Source organism: Triticum aestivum, chromosome 5D (genome assembly GCF_018294505.1).
Source record: "Triticum aestivum cultivar Chinese Spring chromosome 5D, IWGSC CS RefSeq v2.1, whole genome shotgun sequence".
In the NCBI taxonomy this organism is placed as follows: Eukaryota; Viridiplantae; Streptophyta; class Magnoliopsida; order Poales; family Poaceae; genus Triticum; species Triticum aestivum.
The window spans coordinates 47,530,417-47,546,555 of NC_057808.1; the positions used below are offsets into that span (position 1 = coordinate 47,530,417).

The 16,139-nt window shown below is 51.9% G+C and overlaps 2 protein-coding genes across 3 annotated transcripts; one reads left to right on the forward strand and one right to left on the reverse strand.

The window, feature by feature from the left end:
• The first annotated feature begins 9,579 nt into the window (after positions 1-9,579).
• LOC123119364 (uncharacterized) lies at positions 9,580-12,846 on the forward strand. Of its 2 annotated transcripts, none has more exons than XR_006458626.1 (3): positions 9,580-10,888; positions 11,574-11,674; positions 12,402-12,846. XR_006458626.1 is itself a non-coding variant. In XM_044539153.1 (3 exons), exons 1-2 carry the CDS (start codon positions 9,670-9,672, stop codon positions 11,621-11,623), a joined length of 1,269 nt encoding a protein of 422 aa, XP_044395088.1. In that variant the 5' UTR covers positions 9,580-9,669; the 3' UTR covers positions 11,624-11,636; positions 12,402-12,846. The 2 variants fall into 2 exon arrangements, 1 of the variants encoding a protein (XP_044395088.1); XM_044539153.1 differs by having other exon boundaries at positions 11,574-11,636.
• A 1,757-nt stretch (positions 12,847-14,603) lies between these two features.
• Positions 14,604-15,545, reverse strand: LOC123124263 (uncharacterized). Its single transcript, XM_044544917.1, has 2 exons — positions 15,442-15,545; positions 14,604-15,356 (listed from the first exon to the last, which is right to left on the reverse strand). Exons 1-2 carry the CDS (start codon positions 15,509-15,511, stop codon positions 14,869-14,871), a joined length of 558 nt encoding a protein of 185 aa, XP_044400852.1. The 5' UTR covers positions 15,512-15,545; the 3' UTR covers positions 14,604-14,868.
• Between the last annotated feature and the right edge of the window lie 594 nt (positions 15,546-16,139).

Genomic DNA, 16,139 nt, shown 5'->3' on the forward strand with positions numbered 1-16,139 from the left:
TGGAACCGGTCTCATGAACGTGGTCATGTAAGGTTGGTCCGGGCCGCTTCATCCAACAATACCGCCGAATCAAAATAAGACATTGGTGGTAAGCAGTATAATGATCACCGCCCACAACTCTTTGTGTTCTACTCGTGCATATCATCTACGCATAGACCTGGCTCGGATGCCACTGTTGGGAAACGTAGCATGCAATTTCAAAAAAATTCCTACGCTCACGCAAGATCTATCTAGGAGATGCATAGCAACAAGAGGGGGAGAGAGCATCCACGTACCCTCATAGACCAATGTAACATCCCCAGCATCACACTACAGTAATCTACCCCTAATAAAGGTCAAGTCATCATGATCATCATGCCAAAATGCCACTTGCCCAAAATCTGCTTCAAATTCAAATTCAAATTGCATGTCAAATATTTGCTTCTTCTTTCATGCAATCAAAATAGTTCACAATATGACAAATATTCACTAAGTATTTTTCATGTTAAAACCAAAATCTTTGGAGTTCCCAAATTGCCTCTGGAAATTAATTAGTGTTCCAGCAGCATTTAAATATGCCATTCCCAATTTCCAAAATTCCTAGACAATTCCTCTTGCCTCCAAACTATTTGTGGCAATGCCTAAAAATGTGGAGGAATTAATGGGCCAAGTCCCATATTTTCCCGAAATCCTTTGGATGCTCAAATAAATCATTTCCTCTCTCTATTTTAATTAAAAAAAGAAAAGACAAAAGAGAAAGAGGAAGAAGAGGACCTAATCTATTGGCGCTATGGCCCATCTAGCAAAAGGGAAGGCCCAGCCCACCTCCCTTGACTCATCTCCCTCCTGTGTACAGGAGGCAGGGGTCGTGGCAGGCATCCCCCGGCCATGGCCGTGCCTTGCCACGCGTCGGCCATCCGCCGGCTCCTCCCCCTACATCTACCCCGACACCCCCTCCCAGGAAACCCTAGTTCTCATCCCCTCCTTCTTGCGCCGTTCTCTCGCGGACACACACACACACACGCACGCACCGCCGACACCATGGTCGATCTCGTCCTCATGGCCACCATGCTCCCCGGCGCTTGGGAGGATGACCAGGAGCTTCACCGCCATCATCTGCTTCGTCTACGTGCGTCGTATCGAGCGGGCGTCCTCGTACGCTCGTCACAGCCATCTTCTTCCCCGCCACGGTCGACGACCGCCGTCGTCACTCCGGCCGCACCAGAGCCTCCCCGAGCCCGCTAAACCTCCCTACGGCGTCGATGTGAGCACCCCTCGGCTTTCCCCTCTGTTTCCTCGTCGAATTCGTGCCATAGCACCGTTACCCGCGAGCTTCGACTCCGTAGTCCGCCATGGCCGGAGCCTTGCTCCGCGTGCGCTCGCCTGCGTCCATGTCGCACCCCGTCCCGCCCGCTGTCGTTCCTCACTGCCCGCTGCGGCCGTCCACACACGCACTCCCCTGCAGCCACCCACGTCCCTGCGCCGCCGCTGCTCTATTCGTTGCTGCTGCTTGCGTCGTGCCCCACGCCGAGTCGTGCTTGCATCGTGTACTGCCGCCCCTTGCGCTGTTGTCATCCCCTCCTTGCGCCGTTCTCTCACGGACACACACACACACGCACTGCCGACGCCATGGTCGATCTCGTCCTCATGGCCACCATGCTCCCTGGTGCTTGGGAGGATGACCAGGAGCTTCACCGCCGTCATCTGCTTCGTCAACGTGCGTCGTATCGAGCGGGGCATCCTCGTACGCTTGTCACAGCCGTCTTCTTCCCCGCCATGGTCGACGACCGCCGTCATCACTCCGGCCGCACCAGAGCCTCCCCGAGCCCGCTAAACCTCCCTACGGCGTCGATCTGAGCATCCCTCGGCTTTCCCCTCTGTTTCCTCATTGAATTCGTGCCATAGCACCGTTACCCGCGAGCTTCGACTCCGTAGTCCGCCATGGCCAGAGCCTTGCTCCGCGTGCGCTCGCCTGCGTCCATGTCGCACCCCGTCCCGCCCGCTGTCGTTCCTCACTGCCCGCTGCGGCCGTCCACACACGCACTCCCCTGCAGCCACCCCCGTCCCTGCGCCGCCGCTGCTCTCTTCGTTGTTGCTGCTTGAGCCATGCCCTACGCCGAGTCGCGCTTGCATCGTGTACTGCCGCCCCTTGCGCTGCCTGCTACCACTGTCGGCCACCGCGCCTGCCACTCCCGCTCTCACAGCCCCCTGCTGCTGCTCGTGACCTGCTGCCACCGGCGACCTCCTGCCGTTGTCGCTGCTGCCGTCGCTTCGCCGCATCTCGCCCCACCGAGCCTGCCTCCAGCCGCCCTACCTGCGTCGCTAGCCTGGCCGCGCCCGGCCGCGCCGAAGGCCGCGCCTGGCCGAGCTTGGGCCGCACCGGTGGCCGCTTCCCGTGCCTGCATCCACCTGCCGGCGCCCCCGCCGCCGCTCGTCGCCGGCCAGGCTGGGCTCCTCCACCCGCGCGCGTGCGTGCGTGGTTCCTCGCTGGCCGGCTGGCCATTGCCTACTCGGGTCGGCCCCGCTTAATTTGGGGGTGCTAACTCCCCCATTAGCATAACCCCTCCCACTAATTAGGGCAATTAACTTAATTTGTCAACATCAGTTAGACTACTAACTCAATAACAGATGGGCCCCGCTATTAATTAAACAAAATTACCTAACCTACTAGAGTGAGAGACAATGACATGCGGGTCCCACTAGACCCTCCTTTGACTAGTCAAACTGACCAGTCAACTACTAACTGGGCAGTTGACTAGCCCCGCTGTCAGCCACTAGCGCAACTCTGGGTGCACTGCACCGGGTGCACCCAGCCTATTCTGCCTTTTACTTAATTCGAGTTTAATTATTAAAATAATTTCAAAATTGTTTAAAACTTTGAAAAATCATATAAAATAAACCGTAAGTCAGATGAAAATGTTTTCTACATGAAAGTTGCTCAAAATAATCCAACGAATCGGAATGCGCGGTCCGTTCATCTGTCACATGCCCCTAGCATGTTGAACATGGAACTTTCCCCTCTCTTTCATCTGTCCGGAAAATGCTTAACACCAGGAAAACCCCTCCGGATGTTTTCCCTCTCCGTGTGCAACATGTAGTACCGCGTTAGATCACCCCTAACACCGTGTATTACCATGTTATGCTTTATGATGCTATGTTTGCTTTATATTTACTGTTTCTTCCCCCTCTTCTCTTCGGTAGACCCCGAGACCGATGCTGCCCCTATGATCGACTACGTCGACGACGACCCCTTCTTTCCAGAGCAACCAGGCAAGCCCCCTTTTGATCATCCCGATATCGCCCATTCCATTCTCTCATGCTTGCATTAGATTTTGCTACTGTTATTGTTTGATCTTATTCTGATGCATAGCCTGCTTTTGTAACCTGCTCATTGTACCTTCCCTGCTTATCCTAAACTAATTAGTATAGGTTGATTAGTGATCCATCAATGACCCCCACCTTGTCCTTGTTGCCCCTGCTTCATCATTGAAGACCCGATCAACGGGATCGAAGACCAGGCCCCGGCACTACACATCACTTTCCCCTTAGTTGCTCGACACTACTCGGTTACTATCGAGTGCCGAGGGTGAGACCTCTACAACACTTCTGATGTTAACCCTGTAGTGTAGCTATTCGGTCGTGGTCATCAAGGGTGATTCCGCCTTAACCACTTCCGATACGACTCTGTCGTGCAACCCCTCAAGTGTGAACCTTGGGGGTTGTTCCTCTTACGTTCACCTTGATGATTACATCGAGTGGAATTCACTGGGGGTGATTCCTCGGGTTTTCCCCTTGATGTTTGAACACACGGATCATTGGACTTTGCAACTGTTACTTGGAAGGGCGGGTCGACCCTGAGGGGTACCCGCGAGTGATGTGGAGACGGGTTGACCTGGAGGGTGCCCGCGAGATAATTACGAGGCGTGGTCGGGCATTCCTAGCCCTTGCCGCAAGTCCTCGAGACGGGGCGACGGGGTCAGATCTTTCGTGAGTCTCTGCTTGTTACCGCGCGTTCCTAATCCACTACGATTTGGATATTTGATCCGAGGGGCCTCTGGCCTGATAGCACTAACCATCACGTGGGCATAGTATGGGCGTTCTGCGTCGTATACATCAGCTGAAGCTTAATAGATGTCAGAGACTGAGCGGCGCGCGCCGGGTTGGACTGGTAAGCACCTGCCTTTTTTAAGGAGGTAGCTAGGTCTGCTCATCGGCCGCGTTCGCAACATGCAGGAGTTCCCGGGGCGATGGCCCATGACCCCTGGGGGCATAGGTTTAGTCCGGCGTGCTTGACCTCTCTATTAAGCCTAGGTCGGGTTGCGGCGTATTGTTTGGCCGAGGCCGGGCATGACCCAGGAAAGTGTGTCCGGCCGGAGTTAATCGAGCGTGGTGGGTAAGTTGGTGCACCCCTGCAGGGAAGAAAACATCTATCGATAGCCTGTCCTACGGTAACGGACACTTGGAGTTGTATCCCGATTGGTACAACTAGAACTGGATACTTGTGATGAGAAATGGATTGTGATGATAAATGGATAGTATGGCTCTGGGATTGCTTTCTCGCAGGGAGTCGAGAAAGGATCTGTGGCCAAGGTTGATAACACTTCTACTACTTTACTTTATGCTACTCTACTCCCTCCTGTTGCTGCAAGATGGTGGTTTCCAGAAGATGCTAGTCTTCGATAGGCTAGGCTTTCCCCTTCTCTTCTGGCATTCTGTAGTCCAGTCCACAGATACAACTCCTTTCATTGATACCGATGCATATGTAGTGTAGATTCTTGCTTGCGAGTACTTTGGATGAGTTCTCACGGTTGCTTTGCTCCCCCTTTTCCCCCTTTCTTCTTATTTTCGATTGATGCAACCAGATGGTGGAGCCCAGGATTCAGACGCCACCTTCGATGACGATTGCTACTACACTGAGGGTGCCTACTACTACGTGGAGGCCGCCGACGACCAGGAGTAGTTAGGAGGCTCCTAGGCAGGAGGCCTTGCCTTTTCGATCAATATTGCTTTTGCGCTAGCCTACTTAAGGCAAACTTGTCTAACTTATGTCTGTACTCAGATATTGTTGCTTCCACTAACTCTTGTGTTTTCGAGCTGATGTACTCGAGCCCTCGAGGCCCTTGGCTTGTAATATAAGGCTTGTATTATTTTAATTTGTGTCTAGAGTTGTGTTGTGATATCTTCCCATGAGTCCTTAATCTTGATCGTACACATTTGCGTGTATGATTAGTGTACGATTGAATCAGGGGCGTCATAACCGAAAGCGGAAGCGTTTGACAACGCGGTTGATGTAGTCGAACTTCTTCTCGTTCCGACCGATCAAGCACCGAACGTATAGCACCTCTGAGTTCTACACACGTTCGGCTCGATGACGTCCCTCGAACTCTTGATCCAGCAAAATGTCGAGGGAGAGTTCCATCAGCACAACGGTGTGGTGACGGTGATGGTGAAGTGATGCACGCAGGGCTTCGCCCAAGCACTACGAAGATATGACCAGAGGCGTAAACTGTGGAGGGGGCACCGCACACGGCTAGGAATCAATGTTGTGTGTTCTAGCGGTGCCCCCCTCATATATATATATAGGTTGGAGGGGAGGGGAGGCAGCCAAGGGGGCTCCCCAAGTAGGAGGAATCCTACTTGGGCGCCTCCCAATTCGCCCTCCCCCCTTCCATATTCATCCGAAGGGGGAAGGAAGGAGGAGGGAGGAGAGATGGAAGGGGGAGGCCGAATCCCTCCCCTTCCTTTCCCTCTTCTCCTATCTCCTTCCCCCTATTTCGGCCTACATGGGGCGCACCAGCAGCTGGTCTGTCCTCTTCTTGGCCCATTAGGCCCATGTAGTTGCCGGGGGGGATGCCCGGAACCCCTTCCGGTGACCCGATACGTACCCGGTACCCCCGGAACACTTCCGGTGTCCAAATACTATCGTCCTATATATGAATCTTTACCTCTCGACCATTTCGAGACTCCTCGCCATGTCCGTGATCTCATACGGGACTCCGAACAACATTCGGTCACCAAATCACATAACTCATATAATACAAAATCGCCATCGAACGTTAAGCGTGCGGACCCTACGGGTTCGAGAACTATGTAGACATGACCGAGACACCTCTCCGGTCAATAACCAACAGCGGAACCTGGATGCTCATATTGGTCCCTACATATTCTACGGAGATCTTTATCGGCCGTACCGCAATGACAACATACGTAATTCCCTTTGTCATCGGTATGTTACTTGCCCAAGATTCGATCGTCGGTATCTTCATACCTAGTTCAATCTCCGGCAAGTCTCTTCACTCGTTCCATAATACATTATCCCGCAACTAACTCATTAGTCACATTGCTTGCAAGGCTTATTATGATCTGCATTACCGAGAGGGCCCAGAGATACCTCTCCGATACTCGGAGTGACAAATCCTAATCTCGATCTATGCCAACCCAACAAACACCTTCGGAGATACCTGTAGAGAATCTTTATAATCACCCAGTTACGTTGTGACGTTTGATAGCACACAAGGTATTCCTCCGGTATCCGGGAGTTGCATAATCTCATAGTCAAAGGAATATGTATATGACATGAAGAGAGCTATAGCAATAAAACTGAACGATCAATATGCTAAGCTAACAGATGGGTCATGTCCATCACATTATTCTCCTAATGATGTGATCCCGTTCATCAAATGATAACACATGTCTATGGTTAGGAAACTTAACCATGTTTGATTAACGAGCTAGTCTAGTAGAGGCTTACTAGGGACACAGTGTTTTGTCTATGTATCCACACATGTATCAAGTTTCCGGTTAATACAATTCTAGCATGAATAATAAACATTTATCATGATATAAGGAAATATAAAATAACAATTTTATTATTGCCTCTAGGGCATATTTCCTTCAGTATGCAAACACCATAGATGTAAGACTACATTTCTATTTGCAGATACAGAGCAGGTAGCTGACACTGGATCCTGCACGGGCTGGTGCTGATTCGGTGCGGGGTGACGCTGCTATTCGGCGGCGCGCGGCAAGATCGTTGGGTTAGCGCTAGGGAAGGAGCACAGGTACTTGCGTGCTGCTGCCGGGGTCTGGGCGGCCGACGCTGCTCCCGTGGACTCCGTCGGGAACCTGCCCCAAGCCGGCTCTCGGCCGGATTGTAAGCGCTAGCGGCACCACCTAGGCCAGCACCTGCCGGCATGGCAGCGGCAAATTCCTTGACGACGACCGGCTAGGAATCTCATGGCGAACTTTTAGGGGCGAGATGGGGGGGCGGCGAGGACGAGCGAGCTGGGGACTCACCGGTAATGCCCGCGAGTGGCCAGCCTCATGCGACGGCTACGCGCCGCGAATCCAGCGTGAAACAGTGGCAAAATTGCGGTGCCCCTACTCGTCGTTATCTCCCGACGTGAATAGAATTGGGAATTTCGGGGAGCGAGTGAGAAAGACCAGCACCCTGGTCGACGAACGTGTGTACGGTGGGGCCCAGCACCGCTGTCTCTTCAGGATGTTTGTTCAATGCGACGGTTCGCTCCGACAGAGAACACCTGGCGACACATGATGACTCGCTATTAAGAGCTTCTCCAGCCGCGCCCCCAACAGGCCCTCCCCAGGTGATTTTTTCGCGCCGGCGCCTAAAAATCGGTCCAGTCGCCCCCAGGAGCCTGTTTTTGCCGGTTTGGGCCGAAACTGGCGCCGGCGGACTCAGGCCGAACCCGGCACGCTGGGGGGCCCCGGGAGCCTGTTTTTAGCCGGTTTGGGCCGAAACTAGCGCCGGTGGACCCAGGTCGAACCTGGCACGCTGGGGGCGCACAGGGGCGCCGGGGCAAGCGATTTTGGCGCGAACGAACTGCGGGCCTGCCGAGTCAGTGACACTCGCCTCATCATCCTCACAACGCCTCGGTTTCCCGCAGGGAATCAATGCCAAGGTTGTCGCCGGTCAGCCTTCCATTGATTCCTCACGGGCGGCGTGGTGATGCCCCCCCTCCCGCCACGCGTACACACGACGCCCGGCCGCTATAAAAGCAACACCTCCCCCTCGCCTCTGGCCACACCCGCCCACACACCGCCGTGCTCTGCCTCTCCGACGAGCTCTGCCTCTCTCTCCCCGTGCGCAGCCACCGCCGACGTTCCTCCCCTCTCTCCCCCAGCCCAGCCGTGACGATGTGCGAGCGATTCCCCGGCGATGGGGCGGCGGCCAACGGCTTCGGCCGCCGCTCACTGCACGAGTGGGAAGCGCACTTGCTGTTCGAGGCCAACATCCCGGTGCCTCCCGACATGCGCGCAGGGCTGGGGGTGGAGGCTCAGCGCCGGTGGCGTCCCCACCCTCCTGCTGCCCGACGTCAACGCGCGCGCCGACTACTTCGTCGACAAGGTCGACCGCGTGCGGGCGTCGCTGACGGAGGAGCAGCAGGCCCTCTCGCAGTACGCCGCCGACAACCATGAGGCGTGGGCGACGTACTTCCAGCACCGGCAGGTGCAGCGGTTGGCCTCCACCAACGGGGCGCCGGTGGTGCGGGGCACCAAGAACAGCGAGGGGCGCCGCCTGTGGTGGGGCGCCCCCGGCTGCTCGCTTCACGCCGTTCTCCAGCACCTCGAGGGCGGCAACGACCCGCCGTTGACGTACCCTGTCGCCCCGGCCCGGAGCGACGACCAATGGATGCCGAGGAGGACGGCGTCCTCTTCTTCCTCCTCCTCCCGCTCCTCCTCCTCCGGGTCGCCGACGTTGTTCAGCGTCAAGGCCGAGCCCGCGGAGACTCCGCTCGGCCGGCGCACCCGCAGCGCCAACATCGTAATCAACGAGGGCGGACGCGCCTCTTCTTCGACTCCTCCCCGCTTCGTCAAGCCGAAGACAGAGCCAGGGCTCGCCGCCGCCATGAAGACGGAGCCCGGGCTCGCCTCCATGAAGAAGGAGGCAGGCCTCACCGCCGTGAAGGCGGAGCCGGGGCTCTCCGACGAGGAGGCCTTGAAGTGGGCGCGTGAAGACTGGGCGCGGACGGAGCTAGAGCACCAGTGTCGCGCCCTAGAGCAGTTCGCCGCTCGGCGCCGTGGCCGCGACGAGGGAGGCGTCGTCGTTCTCGATGACGACAGCGACGACGACGCGCCGCCACCGGTCCGCCAGGACGACCCCGGGCTGGGGTCCAGCAGGGCGGCCGCGTGAAGGAGGAGAAGGACGACGAGGACAACGGCGATGGCGACGACTTCGCCGCGCTCAGCTCGTTCTTCGGCCTGTAGTTGCGGCCCTTTTTTAAGTATTTCACTTTGCTATGTAGAAAACTATTTAGGTAGCCTAAGTAATGTTATGTTCACCGAATTTTAGCTTAATCTTTGTTCCGTTTGTCAAATTTTAGCCGATTTCCTTTTTAAAAAAAAAACACCTTCTGGGGGCGACCCTGGAGCCGGCGGTTGGGAATCCGAAAACCCCCACACTAATTTTTAGCGCTGGTTCGCCCCCAGGCGGCGATCTTACGCGCCCTGTGCCAAAGGCTGGAGATGCAGATCCAACGGTCATCGCAGGTGTATGCTCCGGATGTCTAAAAAAAGTTCAGCTGCACTTTTTATAATTTAGGTTTTTCTTTTGCCTTTATTTGTCAGGCAGAGCTGCAGACTGCAGTCCACAGTACCCGCTGCCCATGTGCCAGGACAGAAGTCTACAGTAGCCAACAGCCCAACACATCCATCCATCCACCGGCCGTCATGCCGCTCCGGCGCCTCCTGGACCTCTCCGCCACCGTCTCCGACCTGCTCCGCCGCTCCCTCTCCACCGCCGCCGCCCCCTCGCACCCACCATGGGCGATCGTCGACTACACGTCCATGGTGGACCGCTCCTCGTCGGCCCCGGGCGCGTGCTTCCACCCCGTCGCGCCCCCGGGCATCTCCCACGTCACGGCCCCGGCGCACCTCGTCAGCCCCAGGGCGCGCCCCGCCCCCGACACCAACGTCGTCCAGGTCCTCTTCGGCAACGTCGGCGCCGCCAGCGGCGACGGCCACCTCCTCCTCAGCTACCACGACCTCCGGGCGGAGGGCCCCTGCACCACCTGGGACCTGTCCGCGCCCCCGGAAATCCAGCGCTTCGTCTGCAACCCCCTCACCGGCCAGATGCTCCGCCTGCCGGACATTGGCGGCTCCCGGAGGACCCTCGTCTTCCACCACATGGGCCTCCTCACCCAGGCCGACGGCTGGCTCGGGCGCGGGCCGCCCCACAGATTCGCCGTCGCCGAGCTTGCCTTCCATGGCGCCGGCCTCGAGCGGTTTCTCTCGGAGAAAGGGGAGTGGGAGACGGTGATGGGCGTGCCGTGCGGGCCGCCGCCCCCGCGCGGGATGGAGGTCAACCAGGAGACGGTTGCCTTCGGCGGCCGCCTGTGGTGGGTCGACCTCACCTTGGGCGCCGTCTCCGTCGACCCCTTCGCCGACCGGCCGGAGATCCGCTTCGTCGAGCTGCCCAGCGGCAGCGTGCTGCCTGCGCGTGCTCGTACGGAAGAGGATGGAGATCTCAGGAAGGTCGATGACCGGGGGCTCTTCTTGCGGGAGGTGGCCAAGCACCGGCGCATTGGCGTGAGCAAGGGGCGGCTGCGCTACGCCGAGGTCTCTCCTCACGACCCGTTCCTGCTCAGCTCCTTTGCGCTCGACGGCGACGAGGGCGGCGGCTGGACGCTGGAGCACCAGGTGGAGCTCAGACAGGTGTTGGCGGACGGAGGCTACCCGTGGCAGGAGAACTCGGCGCAGGCGGCGCCGCAGATCGTCGTCCTTGACCCGCTGAACGCCAACGCCATCTACCTCAAGGTCGGCGAGCACGTCGTCGTGGTGGACATGCACAACGGCAAGGTGATAGGGGCCTCTCCGCTTCAGGACGAGTACTCTCTTGTGCCGTGCGTGCTCCCGCCATGGCTTGCATCGAGCACGATCCCTACGGCAGGTAATCTAAATCAGTCACCTTCTTGTTCCAAGTTCTAATTAACTGCCAGAAATTCTTCAAAAAGAGCTCTTTAAGATTGGAAACAAACAAACAAACAAATCACTTGCTGGTGCATTGCTTGAACTGAATTTTGTGGGAACAAACAAATGGATGAATTTTGTGACTGGAAACAATTTTGCGGCGCGTATCATATATACATGGTGGTGACGCATTGATTGTTGCTAGAACTGATCATTGCCGTGAAAAAAGAGAGAATTGGATCTCTGCTACTAAGATTTCAGACATAAATACAATCAAAGACTAGGACTGGTGCTATTGATCTGGTCAGACACTCAGACCACCTTGCTGTAGTGTACTTCGCAGTTTGTTAGTGTACAAGCGTGATGTATGTTTGCTAGTCAGACACTCGGACCACCTTGCTGGAAGAAGATGTAGCATTCATGCAAGCTCTGTATGTTTGTTAGTGTATAAGTGTGTTCTGTGTTAGACAGTGGCATTCATGCAAGCGCGTTCACGTCATGTTCTGTTCTGCAATGCATGCTCTTTTATTTCTCCAATCGTGTCTATTCGCACAAGTACTTTGTTCACAGCAACACATATTTTATACCGCTACAAATTGTTCCGGGTTAGCTTTGTGTCTGATATTCAAGTTACTGTAACCTGACCGAGGAAACAATTCTTTCAGGCAAGAAGGATGGCATGGAACCGACAGATGATCCGGTTAATTTGTCTTAGATATGATCAATGGGTATGCATTAATCTACCAGCCAGCTTATGTATCTCTGGGTACTTCTCTTATGCAATGCTTCTATGTAGATCATCCACTATTAGTCATTCATGTGCATTGTCAGGACTCATGATGTTTTATTTTTTTTCCTTGTCATAGTGATGATCACTCTTGTTCTTTTTCATGAAATTTAATAAATTTTGATGAAGTCTAAAACTGAAGCTTGTTATTTCCATTTCCGAACAAATGTTAATGATGTAATTTGGTGCTAAAGTAAACATTTTGTCCGGATGATAAGTTACTTTCCTTTTAGCTTTTGTAGATCATCTAGTATTGGTCATCCATTCACATTGTCGGGGCTCATGACGCTTTATTTTTTTCCTTGTCACAATGATGACCGCTCTTTCCATACTTTGTACTTGTAAATATGATTTATTATGAAGATTACCGTAGAACAATTGTTCTACAGTTTGCGGTTTAAAAAAAAAGGCCGCTCTTTCCTTTTTCGTGAAATATAATTGCAATAACCTAATACTGAAGTTCGTTATTTCTATTTCCCAACAAATGATAATGATGTAATTTTGTGCTATAAAGTAAACTTGTTGTCCAGATGATAACTCACTTTCTTTTTCACTTTTGGAGGTGAGATAGATGGATTATAATATTAGCACCTTTGTTTACTCGTTTTTTCATATGAGTCTTTCTTTTCGATGTTGAGTCAATTGTTCCTAATATTATTTAGCAAAAAAAAAAGTTCCTGATAGTATTATTATTATTACTTTTCAGGTTTCATGGAACTAATACTAGATGGAGGGTTGAACAAATACTAGGAAGGAAGCTGGCGGTAGTTTGTCAAACTCTCATTTTGGTGGGAATCTGAAGAAGTATGGGTTTATCGTAGGTTACTGATTAATTACTACTTCCTCCATCCGGAATTAGTTGATTCTCAAACGGGTGTATCTAGCATTAAAATACGTCTAGATACATCCGTTTGAACGTCTACTAATTCCAAACGGAGGGAGTATCTTGTTTCGAGGGAAATCTGGTAGCTGTTCCGGCCGCCAAACTAGGACATTCCAGTAGAACTAAATTAAATCTGGCAGTTGTTTCGTTCACGAAAATGACTCTCAAGTCCTTGCCAAGTTTGCGGAATGAAGGTAATTTTCACTGTTGTGAAGCTGCATACTGCCATCTTATCTGACATCAAAGAGCTGCTTATGATGTTTAGCAATTTTTCTTTCACCTTTTCTTTTTGGCAGAATAGGCAAAGTTGCCGCTCATATGTGTGCTAAACTTCTACTCCCTCCGTCCGGAAATACTTGTCATTGAAATGGATGTATCTAGATGTATTTTAGTTGTAGATACATCCATTTTCATCCATTTTGATGACAAGTAATTCCGGACGGAGGGAGTATTACTGAGATTAGGCAAAGATGCGAGTGGATCACCTCTGCTCCTGATTTCTTGTATGGTTGCCTTTATCTGGACTGCAATCCCTCTACTATTATGGAATGAATAGCTGCTCGAACCACGAAAAATAAAACATATCACATGTCAGACTTCTCATCCACATGGCTGTCAGCCACATGGCACAAAATAATTTGCTAGGTATGCATCACCAAGTTGGTGTATCATGTACTGTATGTATTGTTCAGGGATCAGGACTATTTCAAAAGCATCAGATGGTGAGCCTGTAATGCCATTATCCGTTTACATGTTATCAGTATACCACATTCCACACTTCAGAAAAGAAAAACTGTCTCTGTTCCCGATTGGCAGATCTGAGTTGTTGATTTCACCTGGTAAAGATAGTACATGAAGACAAGCTGCCGGAAGTACATAATAGAAACTAAACACACCTGTGTCTTATCCATGGCACTTCTATTGTCGTGGTGAGATGGAAGGTGATGATGATGTCTTACCACATTAATGCCGTGAAGCCAAGCGGGCAGTAGAAGATGAAAGTTCATGAACATGCTTGAATTTTAAAAATATCTTAGCATAGCAGTGTATGGGTATTTAGCTAGTTTATTCAAGTAGGAAAAGCAGGGAAAGCGCTATATATTTATTTTCCGTGTTTATATTATATTGGAGATCAAAACTTTCACAATAATGGATGCATATAGCAAAAATGACAAGCCGCTTGTGATGTTGCCATGTGGTTTGTCTTGTTGATTCTTAGATGAGTGTATTATACGTAACTTGTACTGAAATTTTTATTTTTTGAGGAAGAAGTTGTACAGAAGTACTCCCTCCGTTTCACAATACTTGCCTTCCCTTTGTCAAAATATAGATGTATCTAGACATATTTTAGTATATAGGTACATCTATTTTTGGACAAATGAAAGTCAAGTATTTCTCCGTCCCAAAATTTTTGTTTTAGATTTGTCTAAATATGGATGTATCTAGTCATGTTTTAATGTTAGATGCATCCGTATCTAGACAAATATTAGACCTTGTCTTTATTGGCATTCTTGCCAATCACGATAGGTGGTGCTCATCTGTATTGGGACACCTCTGAATTGGCATTCTTGCCAATCACGATAGGTGGTGCCAGTTTTTATCACCGGAAACAACTCTGCTGCCTCTGTGTAAACAAACTTTCTGCATATATAGTCCTTGTCTTTTATGTAACTTCCACTCCCAACTCACATGGATGCACATGCGTGCTTCCCGGTTGAAGCGTTTTTCAGTTTTCATGCTCTCAAATGTGGAAGAAGATAAACAGCAGATTATGCCTCGACCTCGATGTCTATATGGAATAGTAACGATAAACTCCCTCTGCTAGTGTCGAAATTAGTCTTACATTTTGAGACAGAGGAAGTACATTAGTTTTTGACCTTTTGGTTCTTTCTTGCATGTTCCACGAACATCAAGAAGGTGATGCATTAATATGCGCTGTAAATCATTCAGAACTTACGCGGATGCATTTGTTTGTTAGTACCAAACATGAAACGTGCATTTGTTTCTTGAGAAACCAGGCGTGGAGAAAACTGAAACATAAATCCTTAGAACAAATGAAGTCGATGTGTGTCATCGTTAACACAAACTCAACAAAAGCACAAAACATTAATTCTGCAAATACTTGATTGATCCTTGAGAGGATTACACATCCGTGAAGAGAAGAGTAGATTTGGGACTGGTCTGGTCCTCATCATCCCAAACTCTACAGCTAAACTTATTTTATCATACGGACGGAAATCCATGTGGATCGAGATGCATGGAATTTCTTGTAGCAAGCTAAGCTAGCAGTCTAGCAGTGAGGCACGAGGAAGGCAGGCTTGAGCTCGATCTCCTCGTACCAGGTATAGAAGAAAGCGGTGGACGGGCAGCTAAAATCTTGAGTTTGCGCCTTCCCATCGACCGGGCCGGCGGCAGAGGGCGGAGAGGGTGGGAAACGCGGGCAGCTCGCCGCTGGCAGGAGCGGGCCGGCGTTGTGGATGAGGTAGAGGTGCTCCCGCACCTTGGAGAAGATCCTCTCGTCGGTCCCGTTGGCGTAGATGGTGGAGAAGCCGTGGGGCGCGTAGATCACCACGTTGTCCACCATGCACGGGCAGTGGTTGTACACCCACACCGCCATGATCATCGGCATCTGCTTCAGCTTGCGCCCGCCGCCGCCGCCGGAGTTCATGTGCTGCTGCTCTTGCTCGTGCGTGCGGCCGCCGTCCTGCTTGTAGCTGTCCACCCGGATATGCCGTATCTCCAGGTCCGCCACGGTGCATGTCCTGTTGCCGTTGCTCCCTGGAACGGAACTGAACTGATTCACGAGCTACTCAAGAAATTATACATATGCTCGCATGACTCTGGATTGGAGATGCTCTGTTACCTTTCGCCAAGGTGAGGAGCAGGACGACTGCCACGAGAAGCTTGATGCGCCTCTCCCGCCCCATAGCCATTGTTCTGTGTTGCGCTCTGCTTCTTGGTATTGATAGGTGTACAGAGTGCCATGAGAACTTGTGGTCTCGACGTATTTATAGGAGGAGCACGGAGACACTCCAACAAATTGACATTTCTAGCCCTTGGCAATAATTCAACACTCCATTCCAGATACTCCTCTAGTAGTTTTTTTTGCTCCTCCAGTAGTTGATCAACCAGTTCAGTCACTAACATGATCGCATTCTATAAGGTATACTAGTAGAATGTCCATGCATTGCTACGGGCTACAATGCAAATAAATAAATGAAATAAATAATTAAAGTTGTTCAAGGTCAAAGTTCATTTATCTTTCTGGATGGGTTTGGACATCAAAGAGGGGCCCATGGGCTCCCCAAAATTCAAAACTTCATTCCATATATGAGGGAGAATTGTGGTTATCCGAACTATCCGCCATGCTATTTCTAACATGCGGTGCCAACACAAAAGCCCCACCCCACGATGCATCTTACCATTTTCCCAAAGGACCCTCCCTTTCCGCCGTAGCGGAACATTTTTTGTTGGAGCCATCTCCTTTCAAATCGGTTGACGTCCATCTCACCTTTGCCATGGAGCCCTTTCTCCTTCATATTGCACTTCCACACGGACACC